This window comes from Gadus morhua, chromosome 4 (genome assembly GCF_902167405.1).
Source record: "Gadus morhua chromosome 4, gadMor3.0, whole genome shotgun sequence".
In the NCBI taxonomy this organism is placed as follows: domain Eukaryota; kingdom Metazoa; phylum Chordata; class Actinopteri; order Gadiformes; family Gadidae; genus Gadus; species Gadus morhua.
In genome coordinates this window covers 3,466,127-3,480,647 of record NC_044051.1, presented here as the reverse complement: position 1 = coordinate 3,480,647, position 14,521 = coordinate 3,466,127, and the positions used below count along the sequence as shown (strand labels likewise).

The 14,521-nt window shown below is 45.0% G+C and overlaps 1 protein-coding gene across 1 annotated transcript in view; it reads left to right on the top strand.

Annotated features, from left to right (window-relative positions):
* Positions 1–2,410: 2,410 nt before the first annotated feature.
* Positions 2,411–14,521, top strand: part of abcc9 (ATP-binding cassette, sub-family C (CFTR/MRP), member 9) — a 59,329-nt gene continuing 47,218 nt past the window's right edge. The window contains 8 exon segments of the mRNA XM_030353487.1: positions 2,411–2,939; positions 4,141–4,316; positions 6,072–6,213; positions 6,584–6,705; positions 7,289–7,455; positions 8,426–8,527; positions 10,068–10,208; positions 12,008–12,190. Of these exon segments, the coding sequence (XP_030209347.1) occupies positions 4,169–4,316; positions 6,072–6,213; positions 6,584–6,705; positions 7,289–7,455; positions 8,426–8,527; positions 10,068–10,208; positions 12,008–12,190 (1,005 nt within the window). The 5' untranslated portion in view covers positions 2,411–2,939; positions 4,141–4,168.

Sequence of the window (14,521 nt, the reverse complement as noted above, 5' to 3'; positions counted from 1 at the left end):
GTTATTATGTTTGTGTGTGTTTCAAGTTCAGTGAGTTTTTGTCTGTGTGTAAGCACGCACACTACTGTGTCTGTGTTTGAGTGTGTATTTGTGCATGTGTGTACGCGTGTGTGTACGTGTGTGTGCGTGTGTGAGTGTAGTGGCCTGGAGAGGGGTCCCCACATCCTGTCTTAAGAGGGACGTTGGTCAATTTATTTCCCCAGCAAAGAGTTTCTCACGATACAGCGTTCAGAGAAAGCTGTGCTGCGTCACACATGCACACAAACAATCAACTCTTCCTCTGACTGCTTTTCTTGTCATCATTTTAATTGAATGACGTTGGTTTGTCTTAACTGTATTCTCCTCATCTTAATCACATGTTTTCATGGTGGGGAAACACTTGATGTCTTTCTCTGTTTGACTTTGAGTTTTTTAATCTCACGCTCCTCTCTCTCTCTCTCTCCCTCTCTCTCTGTCTATCCCACCATCCCTCCATCTGTTTCTTTCCCCCTTTGTTCTAGTCACTGTCGAGGGAGAGAGAGAGAGAGTGCGAGAGTGGGAGCCAGAGGGAGGGAGTGTGAGAGAAAGGGAGAGAGCGAGGGGGGGGGGGGGGGAAGAGAGAATACATAAACAGAATGTGTGGGGATGTTCACAAGCTAGCAGGAAAAAAAAAGGATAATGGCCCTATATCACACAGTCCGTGTTTATTTGAGCATGTGTATTTGTTAATGCCGGTCGTGACCGTGTCATGTTTGTACGCGATTTATTTAAATGTCAGCGTTCAACCATGGCTGTTTCGAGGAGAACACACAGAGGTGGATGTGAGTGTGTGCGAATGACACTATCTTCTCTCTTGTCAAACACACAAACACACGCACACACACACACTGGCAGGACCACACACACGCACACAAACACACACAAACACACACACAGGGCAAGGACCAGGGGTCAGACCTCTGCATTGGGTGTCCGGGGACGGGGAGTCCTGGTTAATTAACTCCCAGGCTCCAGCACAGGCCCCCAGAGGCCCTTTCGCAGACCCCTTCTTTAAACATAAAATGTCAACAGTTCGGAAGTCCAAAGGCCACATGGTGATGAGAACATATCCAGTTCGGGTTAGCGTGTGGTGGTCTGAACTTGTCTTATGGTGTGTGATGTATCCTACTGGGTCGCTAACGCAGTATGTTAGTACCGCTAGTCTATTATGGATTTGAAAAAGTTTGGGATCCCTCTAATATGGCAAATCTCTCTCTCTCTCTCTCTCTCTCTCTCTCTCTCTCTCTCTCTCTCTCTCTCTCTCTCTCTCTCTCTCTCTCTCTCTCTCTCTCTCTCTCTCTCTCTCTCTCTCTCTCTCTCTCTCTCTCTCTCTCTCTCTCTCTCTCTCTCTCTCTCTCTCTCTCTCTCTCTCTCTCTCTCTCTCTCTCTCTCTCTCTCTCTCTCTCTCTCTCTCTCTCTCTCTCTCTCTCTCTCTCTCTCTCTCTCTCTCTCCCCACATCTCAGCTGCCATGATTTAAACCGATCGCATGGGGGCACAAATCACACTTAACCATCGTCGTCCAGTTCAAGGACACTACAGTGCTGGACCGGTGGCAGTGTGACTGACTGACTGACCCACATTCCACTGCACGACATTACTGAAGGTCCGTGCACGGAAGAGCGCGTAACCCCCCCACACACACACACGCGGTGTGATTTCTAAGCACACACGACATGCGTAGGCAGTACTACAGTGCTGCGGGCACGTCGTTGCCGTTTCTGCGCTTCTAATAAAAAGCTCACAAATGATTCATCACTCGATTTTTCAAATATCACAATACATTGGATATCTATGCGTGGACCAGTGGGCTAGGCCTGACCGCACCGTTGTTTGCACCTTGCGCGTCCACGTCAGAATGCGGGTAAGGAGACCCTGTCGCTGTATTGCTTGTAAACGTTCTGCTTGAACTCACGCTGTAACGTAACACCTCCGTTTGAATGGTTTCGTGTTCTCCTCAGTCTTGGCTGAAAATGCTATTTTAAGTCCATTACTGAACACGTCTGCGACGCCGTCCCGTATCCAATATCTAGCGAGCTTAATTGTCGGTTTGGTCGTCGGAGCAGACGGTGTTTGATTTCTAGCGGTCGCTTCTCTACCGACAAAAAATCCACGTCGTGTACAACGACCTGCCAACCCGTCAATGCAGTTTTTCCAAGTGGAAGTGCCAACATGTTAAAACCTGTCCAGAACAATATGAATATATCGTTGTATGACCATTGAGAAACGTTAGAATGACTGGACATTTGAATGTATATAGATAATCAGTTAGTCAGGCGACCCTTCGACGCCCACGTGACTACAGTCAGTTTGACAGTAGCCTACGACAACATTGGCATTTATTCCGCGCGCCAGCCGCGCGTGGCTCCTTCTCCTGCGTCGTGTTTACATCGTGCGTCACTACGTTGCTGTGCGCTCCCGACCGTAAAACCCCGTTAATAAACCATTGACGTTTCGAAAAAGACATCTTCTTCTCCTTCATAAAGCTAATTTAACCAGAACACCTTCAAAAAAAAAGTCAGTCAGTAGAACCTAAAAATCCATTGACGTTTCGAAACAGATATATTTTTCTTCTTAAACGCTCATTTAACCAAAACACCTTAAAGTCAGTCTGTAGAAAAAGTGGGTTGAAGTTTACACTTTATCTTCAACTGATAGGTCCGTTACGTTACGGCACGGGGGGCATCGTCGCGACTCCCACCGCTGAACTCCTTTCAGTCTGGAAACCCGATAGGAGGGAGGGAGCGAGGGGCGCAGCTGATCAGCACTGGCGGGGCTAAAAATAAAAAGTATCTTTCACGTTTCTGCTTATACTTTCTCCTTCACTGTCTCATCTATCGTGTATCCTTACATTATAGGTGGCCACATTGGAATGAGACTTTGAGTGTGAATAAAGAGCCGAGAGTTTGAACCTTGAAGCGAGGTAAGCAATTACAATCTTTATGCCTTTGGTGAATTGGGAAGTTTAACTGGGCGCTGCTGCTGCAAGTGCTTTTTGGAGATGTTTGTGGTGGTCCGGGGTATTGCCATCATGGCTTATACGTGTAGCACTGCGGTGTTTTGACGACCGATATGTGGCGATGGCGTTGCAAAAAGTGTATACCCAGTTTAGTTTCTGCCTTCTGCCCATTTCTTGTTGTTTATTAAACTGCTACATATAAACCATTCATTTTGCAGATGCAAGATTTCTCTGGCTTATTGATGTGCTAGGCATGTGTATAGGAATGCCCAGCAGGCTATCAAATGTCTGTATCTCAATGCAATTCACACACAAGGAAGCAATGCGTGTTTTAATTCGTTTTAATAACTGTGGGTTGTGATACAATAATCCATGGCTACACAATAAAGAATCTAACTTTACACAGAGGATGAAATCCATGAAAGAGTGTCTCATCATATTTGATGCCATTGTCAATGATTCGCCTACCACAAACACAGTCAAAACAACAAATCACGTCGAGCTGTCATGTTTTGCCGTGTCATGTTTTGCCAGCGATATCTGTCATTATCATAAATCAAGGGGGGTATTACAAGGATTTAGCGTTACGAGCTAACATGGCCTCGGGATCGTTGATCAGTCAGAGGTCCAGTATGCTGATCTTGTTGCCCCTCGGCCCATGGCTAAAGGTTTATGGGTAATATCAACATCAATTCTGTGTTGACAATAACACACAGTGGGGATTAAGAAAGTGACAGACAGGTACCTTTTAGTTGAATGTAAAGGGCAAATGCATGCGCACACATGCACACATGTGCACACACACACACACACACACTCCCAACCATACACACTCCCAACCGCACACACACACACACACACACACACAAACACACACACACACACACACACACACACACACACACACACACACACACACACACACACACACACACACACACACACACACACACACACACACACACACACACACACACACACACACACAGTCAAGGTTCCATGTGTTCTGTCTAAAATAATGAATTCCCTTTGAATCATTTATTATACTTGTACCCTCCCTCCTGTTTCATTCTTTCATTTTTATTTTATTCATCCCCTTAAATAATTAGCCCTGATTAACCTGATTGACAAGGCTCTCCACCAATGCCTATGCTTCTTCCCTAAGGCTTGTGTGGCCCAATCAGGCAGGTGGCATGGCCTTGTCATTCTGTGGGGTTAACAAGGTGAATAACTCGTACAGCGTGGATGGAGGTGTGCTCAACAATGGCTGCTTCGTCGACGCCCTGAACCTTGTGCCCCATGTCTTCCTGCTCTTCATCACCTTCCCCATCCTCTTCATCGGTACGTGACTGAGCTGAATGGCCGTGCAGGCATTCATTCACATACTCCATGTACATGATATGATAAAGTATTTAATAACGAGAACTCATATAAGCTGATGCATCAAAGGTATGGATCATGATGACGGAATTAGCATTAGGTATTGGCATCAGGCATTATGCATTTAGCATCATTCATTAGCATTAATAATGTAATGAGTACACGCTGCTTAAACTAGTAAGGACATGTCTTTGTGTTATAGTTGTATGTATTTACATTGCATATATGGGTGTATATTTGAAAAACAAGAGTGTGTGTGTGTGTGTGTGTGTGTGTTTGCGTGTGTGCGAGATCACCTGTTTGTAAATATGTTCCATACATGAACATTTAAATATTGAGGATAGATCTTATAAATGTAAACATGTGTGTGTGTGTGTGTGTGTGTGTGTGTGTGTGTGTGTGTGTGTGTGTGTGTGTGTGTGTGTGTGTGGGTGTGGGTGAGTTTGTGTGTGTGCGAAATCACCTGTTTGTAAATATGTTCCATGCATGGACATTTTTACAATGTATATATTGAGGGTATATCTTATAAATGTAAACGTGTGTGTGTGTGTGTGTGTGTGTGTGTGTGTGTGTGTGTGTGTGTGTGTGCGTGTGTGTGTGTGTGTGTGTGTGTGAGGTTGTCAGGGGGGGTGGTCCCCGTCTACTTTATGGGGGCTGTGGCTGCTGACCAGAAGCCCTTGGTTCTCTTCCCCAAGGGCTTCCTAATCGCGTCTTCCTGGTTGGGGGATTTTACAGCCCGCATCCCACGAAGGAGCTGATACATCCCATTAAATACCCCCACGCACATCCCTTTGTCTTCTCACACAGAATAACAAGTCACCGATACACCCCATTACTTGACAGCGGCATTTCTATACGCTGTCATATTATATGCGATAAACAACCTCTTCCGAGTTGAGGTTCCCATTCAGCTGTACCCTGTTTCATACTGTGTTTGCGATAAGGGGAATATAAATAACCATGACTTGATTTGAAAGAGCTGCACAATTTCTTGGCTCAGCCAACAGTACAAGAATGACAATTTATTGGCTCTGTTTGTTCACTTGTTGCTATGATAGAAGCTCTGCAATTCAAGAGGCACTATTTTTGTGGTTCAGTACAATCATAAACATTAGGAACATGACAGTTGAGTTTCAGCCGTCTACCCCAATGCAAAAATGTGTGGCAACTAAGCTCCTTCCAAAATACACAAGGTTTGGTTTTTGGACTCTCGTACGTCAACATATCCATCTTAAACAATCAGGTTCTTCAAGCCTTAACCGATGTGCAGATTGAAAGGTGGTCAAAACAAAACATTATGCAGCTTGTGTGTAAAGATTGAAAAAAGAAAAGAAACAAAAGAAGAGACCTTTGGCCAAATATTTCATATCAAGTGTCAGCATAGCGTTTATCATAAACTTTATTTTATTTTGAATAAAATAACTGTAAACGTTATTTTATTCTCAATTGAAGCTACATTGATTAATTACATGTAGCCTAAATGTCATGCAACATGTTATGTTTGTTCTTATAATATAAAAAAAAAATCATTTTCCGATGCAAGAAAATGTAGATATCGTTCATTTGTAGAGATATAGACGGGTTCATATCTCCTCCCCGCATCTCACCATGCCCTCTCCAAACTACATTTCCCATGCTCCTCAGCGAGGCAGGAACCCTAACGACCGACCGTTTCCTCAAACTTGAACCCTCTCTCTCCCTCTCTGTCTTGGTCAGGCTGGGGCAGCCAGAGCTCGAAGGTACAGATCCACCACAACACATGGCTCCACTTCCCCGGACACAACCTGCGATGGATCCTCACCTTCTCGCTGCTATTTGTCCACGTGTGCGAGTTCGCAGAGGGCCTCGTCTCCAGCAAGTAAGGGCCTCGTAGGAACCAAGGCGTCACAACAAATGAAACGTGTGCAACGTGTGTAATAAACACACAGTGTTGATGTGCTTGCCTTCAGTAGGATGATACTGTACAATTGGGGATATTTGCCAGAAACCAAGTCTACCTTTTTTCTAGAGCTTGACAATATTGACCTAACAATTACGACTAAATTGTATATATGTATCAGTGTTACATTGCTAGCTTAGCTTTGATGCTTAACGGACATGAATCCAATGTACCTATATCACAAAAGTGTAATAATAACCCAATATCCCCAAGAGATACCTAATCTCATTCAGAGGTCGTTTTATATTTTTGATCTCCTGAATGTCTCCTTGTTGCCTTCCTGCTCCAGGGGAATGGATTCAAACTATCTCCACCTCTTCATGCCTGCGTTCATAGGCTTCATCGCAGGCACAACTTCAGTGGTCTACTACCACAACATAGAGACCTCCAACTTCCCCAAACTGCTGCTTGGTAAGCCAGGAGAACGATTGGTTCGGACTGAATCAGACGGTCGCTGATTGGTCAATACTGAATCAATACCTAATCAAGCCCAACACAATACTGATCTGTGTAGCTTGTACGATATGCCATTGAAATAATTGTAGGTGTACAGAGATTTTCGACTTTTACCTTCTGAAACAACGACTTGGTTTTAGATATGTTTATATCCTATATATGACTACTAAACTATTACAGATCACTCTGTGTGCAGAAGAGTGACGCGATAACGTTCCCAGAGGCATTTCAAACTACTGAGCATGAAATCAATTAGACTTGAATAACATGACCTAAAGGTGACATATTATACCTCCAGGCGTGTCCACCTAGATGTATGATGGATAGATGAGCAACGTTTGCTTTAGTCCACTGGGTAGACTGGCAGACTGATCTATGCAGCACACATCTAGGTGGACACGCCCACTAGTGATGTCAGAAGCGGCAGATTTTCAAAACGGTTTGCAATGGCTAATCACGCCTAGCGATTTGGTACTACTGAGCATGAACACAATTAGACTTGAATTAACATGACCCACGTATCCGTTTGACTCTCCAGTCCTGTTCATATACTGGGTGCTGGCCTTCATCACCAAGTCCATCAAGCTGTGGAAGTACACTGAGTACTACGTGGGGCCGCGTCACCTGCGGTTTTGCATCACAGCCTTGCTGGTCATCCTGTACGGGCTGCTGATGGCGGTGGAGGTCAACGTCATCAGGGTCAGGGTACGTGGGGCGCGTTGAGGGGACACCTGGTCCTGGGTTTACTGTGTTCCACCTGTCAAAGGGTGTGTGTAGTGGGGGGGCGAGGTGTGTGTGTGTGGGGGATGTGGGGCAAAACAAATGAGTCCAGAACCATCATCACAACCGTTAAGCACTAGGATTTCATGGTTAACACAGATACGCACACACACGTACTCACTCAAACTCACAATAACACAACTGTTGTGTTATCCAACACGATTGATCTTGAGGGTTAAATCTGATCCATGCATGAAGGAAGTCTTCTGATGTGGAAACCTATGTTCACATGATACTGGACCGATATCGCATTGTATTGTATTCAGTTACATGCACCGTAAATCAGTCCTTCTCACTAGGGCTGGGTATCGTGGCCAATTTCCTAAATCGATTCTATTTAGATTCATACGTTTCTGAATCGATTAATCACGATTCGATTCGATTCGATTCAATTCAATCTGCTCTTAATAATGAAAATGGCTCAACAGTGTAACAAAATACAATTGTACTTTATTTTTTCTCTTCATCTTAAACAACAGGTTTCAAGTGCAAACTTGTAGATTTGACAGTTTAAACTAAAGCTGTAAACAAAACTGTCTCAAGTCTCAAAAGTGCATTTTTGAAATTAGAAAGGAATTGCAGGTGAAAGTGTACTTGAACTACAACAATCCATCACTGCAAATTGCATTAAGGCATTGTATTCTTAAAGTGCAAAAAAAAAAAAAATGGTCACAAGAAAAAAACTTGAAAAAAAAATCGATCTCATTCTCATGCCCTATGAATCGATATTGCAAAATGTAAATTAAATCGATCCAAAATCGATTAAATCTTTTTTTTTCCCCAGCCCTACTTCTCCCCTAATCCGTAGTTTCCTCTCTTCCCCTCCAGCAGTTGGACTGCCTCTCCGCGTTACGGCTGAACTAACGCTCTCCCCCCCCTCTGGTTCTGCTCGTAGAAGTACGTGTTCTTCGCCAACCCTCAGAAGGTGAAGCCCCCCGAAGACCTGCAGGACCTGGGGGTCCGCTTCCTCCAGCCCTTTGTTAACCTGCTCTCTAAGGTGCACCGACACACACACACACACACACACACACACACACACACACACACACACACACACACACACACACACACACACACACACAGGCGCACTTGCACACACACACACAAACACACACAGGCACATTCGCACACACACAGGCGCACTCGCACACACACAGGCATGCGCGTATGCCTGTGTGTGTACACACGCACATACCAAGGCGGACAACCACATGCACGCACGCACGTGAAGACACACTCACACGCACAAGGACACACGCACCCATACACACAAACACATAAAGACACAGCAGGCACACACAGGCTCACACACACACATGCAAGTACACATACACGCAAACAGACACAAACAGACACACACAGGCACACACGCAGAGACAGACACACACACACACACACACACACACATAGGCATGCGCATGCACACAAAGACACACTCACGCAGGCAAGGAAACACATAGGCGCAGGCGCACACAGGCACAGGCACAAATACACAGAAACAGACACACACATTGGACACACACACACACACACACACACAGACACACACACACACACACACACACACACACACACACACACACACACACATACACACACACAAAAGAACACAGGAAAATGGTCCTTGGGACTTCCAGAAATCCCCTCTTCCCGTTTGTGATGACGAAAGGTTCCTGGGAAATATGACATTCAAGTGTATTATGTCAACATAGAAGAACATGTCTAGCTCACCACAAGCAACATTGTGAACATAAAATAATTGGTGCATCCGATGAAAATGTCGTGGAATAATAAGGGCAACGATGAGACATCGCCAGCCTACCGTTGGCTGCTTTAGAAGAACGATAAAGAGGAAAGATCAGTGAAACGTAGGTTGTATTTTTGATACATTAATCAAGTCACCTGATCCGACATCTGATCGCAGTGGCAGATCCTATTTCAATAGCGGCTTCCATTGATGGAATGGAAAGAGCCCCAGTGCTGACTGCCCGATGAGATGATTCCACTCACACGAAGATCTTCTCTGGGCATCTAATAGTCTCATGTTCTACATCTACACAAGGGTGTATATGATTCCACTCACACACAGATCTTCTCTGAGCATCTAATAGTCTCATGTTCTACATCTACACAATGGTTTATGTTGATATTCTTGGCAATTCGGTGCGTCTCTGTGGAATTTCCTATGAGTAAGCACATGCAATTTCTTGTGAAGGACTATTCCCAGGATGGGAATAAATTCAATTCTCTAAAATATTTTTTTTTATTTTATGGGAAATTATGAATATGTAACACACTCACACACACACACACACACACACACACACACACACACACACACACACACACACACACACACACACACACACACACACACACACACACACACACACACACACACATATTCCCATATCAAGCTGATAACATTAAAAATAGGAAATGATATCGGGAAAAACGTTCCCTCACTGGAGATATTCTCAAAACCACAAACACGCTAAGGGGTCACTATATCTGAATCCCTGTGCTGCTCATCCCAGGCCACGTACTGGTGGATGAACCCGCTGATCATGGGAGCCCACCGGAGGCCCATCGAGCTGAAGAAGATTGGCAAGCTTCCCTTCGCCATGAGGGCCCTCACCAATTACCTACGCCTGAAGGACGCGTACGAAGGCCAGCGGGTAAGGCGGGGGGGGGGGGGGGGGGGGGGGGTTAGCTCGGTTAGCTCGGTTGGTAGAGAATTGTATTAAAGCTGAGGTAGTAGATTCATTTTATGGCATCCCGAGAGCAATAAATGAATCAAATGCTCTGACAAAAAAATAACAAAATCTGTTATTATTAATGTCCAATCAATTAGTTCGGCCCAAATTGATCAGTTCGGCACAAAATGATCATTGCGCATAATCAGAGTAATGGCACAGACCTATTGCTGAAGCTAACCACCTGTTTTGGGGGAGGGATTTCAGAGGAAGAGGCCTTAAGGGAGGCTGGGATTCTATTGGTTGGATACTTTCACAGTCTATCCTATCCTGGCTGTTTTCTCGAATTACCCAACCCTAGATGTACCTGTGCCTGGCTCATGGGTTTGATTTCCTCACTGGGGCCATCCTGGCTAGTAATATGGCAGGGGTATTTACTAAATAAATACACAAGATATCAAGTGTGTGCACAGTATCCACACAAAACACACAGTACACGATATATACACACAAAACACAACACATATTGTATACAGATACAACAGCACTGTTCACAGGATGAAGTGAAACCGTGTTGTATCAATGGCCAAAACAGAATAAACACATTTGAATCTATTATCTGAAAAGGTGCAGTTCAAGTTCCTTAATGGCCTAATGGGAGAGGTACAATCACTCAAGGGCAAATTCTTACACTAAGTGGTTAGATGCAGACAGAGGTTTAAAACCCAGATTAATCTCTCCGCTGCTGTGTAAATCATCAAGTAAAGCTAACGCCTGATCTCTGAGAACGCTAAGAGCCTCTCTCTCTCTGAAAAACAAACAACCTTTCACTTGAGACGGGGCTCTTGTTATGAGGCAGTCCATCTTCCCCATAACGCGTCATTCCCCAGTGGTGGCTGCAGGGCTCTGTTGATAGAGCGACATGCCGTATCCACTACAAAATAAATTGTTTCCCCCCCGCGTGGGGCACATCTTTCCCTTTTTTAAACAATATTTTGACCAAAAAAGTTCAAAAAACAATTCCGAAAAATTAAGTTTATTTTTTTGTTTTGTTGTTTCTCCACCTCTGATACAGCAGAGAAAAGCCTGTTCTAGTGTAGTTTGAGAACTAAAAGGGATAAAATAAAGTCGATACTGCTTCTGATTATTTGTGTTCTTTCCTTATTTAATGTATTGGAAACCAATATTTTAATAAAAAAATAAAACAATATTCTACAGTAGTTTGAATAGAATTATATATAATTTATTAAACAAAATATATTATTCATTTAATTTATTAGACAGTGAAGAAAAGCTCTTATCTGATCCTGAGCTACTTAGCTCACCACTATAACACTTTATAACTTGCCACTTTATACCAGTCGACATCTGGATAAACTGTTTACATTTTACATTTATTTAGTTTTCCATTTAGGTCTCTGCTCTCCTACTTGTGTTCCTCTTATGTACTTACTTTTTAATATTATTATCACCATTATTACTGTTATTATATTTATTTTTTTATTATTTAAGTCTCAGCTTTCCTACTTGTGTTTCTCCTATACTTTTACTTTCTTTTATATCGCACTGTTGGAGGAGCCCAAGACTAAAGAATTTCATGCCAGCGACTGCTCTGTAATTGTTGTGTATAATAAAACCGTCTTGAATCTTGAATCTTGAGTTAGTCAGCGAACACGTCGGCGAAAAAACTGCGACAAAACCGCTCCCCCCGAGTCCTGAAACCCAAACCGACCGACTCCTCCTTCCGTTTTTCCCGCCCGTTGCCCCCCCCCCCCCTCCAGACCCCGGTGGACCCGGAGCGCTCTCCCTCCATCTGGCGCTCGGTGTACCAGGCGTTCGGCCGGCCCATCCTACTCAGCAGCACCTTCCGCTACCTGGCCGACCTCCTGGGCTTCGCGGGGCCGCTCTGCATCGCCGGCATCGTGAAGAACCTGAAGAACGGCAACAACAGCGCTCTGCCCAAGGTCACAAGCTCCTATTGCCTGGTTCTGGATCAGCCTTCGTTTTGTTTGTGTGTGTCTGTGTGTGTGTGTGTTTCTGTGTGTGTGTGTGTGTGTGTGTGTGTGTGTGTGTGTGTGTGTGTGTGTGTGTGTGTGTGTGTCTGTGTGTGTGTGTGTGTGTGTGTGTGTGTGTGTCTCTTTGTGTGTGTGTGTGTGTGTGTGTGTGTGTGTCTTTGTGTGTGTGTGTGTGTGTGTGTGTGTGTGTGTGTGTGTGTGTGTGTGTGTGTGTGTGTGTGTGTTCACGCACTCAGATGTGAAGTTAGAGTCTCATGGATTTTGAAAGCCGAAAACTCTGAAATCACACCTTCATGCGATTGTTTTTTTTACCACACACACACAAACACACACACACACACGCTCACACACACACATACACACACTCTCTGATTGTGTCCCTACCTGTAACAGTGGTTTGGGTGTCTGGACCACCCCACTGTTTGATGGTGTGTGTGAGTGTATGTGTGTTACATGTCACACCATAAAAACACTGTCATTTTGAGACCCATTATCACTTTAGTCCCAGGCATGTTTATTAGTTCTTGTTTATAATAATATTCTCTCGCTCTCGCTTCGCTCGCTGTTACAATCGCTCTCTCTCGCTCTCTCTCAAACTCAGCCTCACACACACACACACACACACACACACACCACACACACACACACACACACACACACACACACACACACACACACACACACACACACACACACACAGCAACTCACACACACACGCACACACACACACACACAGGAGGATCTTGGAGACAGAAGATCTTTACGAGTTCCAGGTTGAAAAACATGACCATAGAAGCAGACAGAGGGGCTGTTTTTACAGCCCTCCGACTAATTCCTCTTATATCGCTGGTTCTGTTTCACCTCCAGTGTTTTTTCCATTCCAACAATCCACATAAAAGTAACAAGCAGCAGCTGAATCATTGGACTCTTGAATCCATCCCATTATTGTTCCAACACATTGTACAATATCGGTGTTTTGTGTGCGTTTCCCTACCTGTCCTCCAGCGGTGTGCACAGTGTGCGACGCCTCACCTCAGGTCCTGGCAGCCTTACCTCTCCTGTATAGAAATATCCCCGAAGTCTTCTTATTAAACCGTGCAGCTGAGTGAATGTTTGTTTAAGATGAAGTAGGCGTAATAAACGACGCTATCTTAGCCCTGCCAAAGATTTTGTCGATTTGCCGGTTATTGCTTCCTCTCCTCGACAAAACAAAGTGGGGTCTAGTAAAACAGGGTGTTAGAGGGGTGGTAGAGCCCACTTTGACCCCCAAGTCCATTCTTTGATGACTATTTGTAGAACCATACACTTGGGAACAAGGTAGCAGCTTTTATATGCGTTATGGTGCTCAAGAGGACATTGCACTTGGCAATAGAACCATGCCGAGAAACATGGTGAGGGCGAAGAGAGAGAGGGAAAGAAGAGAGATAGAGCGGGACAGAGATAAAGAGAGAGAGGCTGGGAGAGAGACAGAGAGGAAAAAGAGAGAGAATGGAAGAGAGACAGAAAGAAAAAGAGAGAGAGATAAAGACAGAGGGAGAGAGGTATAGAGCAAGAAATGGCGGGAGAGTGAGAGAGAGAGAGAAAGAAATGGCGGGAGAGAGAGAGAGAGAGAGAAAGAAATGGCGGGAGAGAGAGAGAGGTAGAGAGACAGAGAGCGAGGGAGAGGAAGTGCCAGATAGCAACAACAGTGATGTTTTATGATGTGTCTGCCAGTCGTTCCCAGAAGCGAAGAAGGTGAAAAACCTAAATGTGTGTGAAGTTCACGCCGCGACAGAGAACAGAGCCCGCGGTTCCCCCGGGGAATAAAGCACTCGACCAACGCTTCCCGTCGTCCTGTGTTAGTGTTGGCCGCCGCTGGACACACTTGTTATTCGTTCGGCCTAAAAAGCCGGCATTCCTGGTTTGAAGAGGGCATGATGGCATGCTGAGGTGTGTGTGTGTGTGTGTGTGGGGGGGGGGGGGGGGGAGGTGGAGAGAGGGGGAGGGGGGGGGGGGGGGGGTGGGGGGGTTGGTCGGTAGAGAGTTTGAGTGGTCTGTGCCGGCCCATATCAAGTGGGAACGGTGCGAGTGTGCACATGCCAAGCTCGCATTTCCAAGTGGCAGATGGAAAATCTCTCTCTCTCTCTCTCTCTCTCTCTCTCTCTCTCTCTCTCTCTCTCTCTCTCTCTCTCTCTCTCTCTCTCTCTCTCTCTCTCTCTCTCTCTCTCTCTCTCTCTCTGTCTCTCTCTCTCTCTCTCTCTCTCTCTCTCTCTCTCTTGCTCTCCCTTTTTGACAGGGATG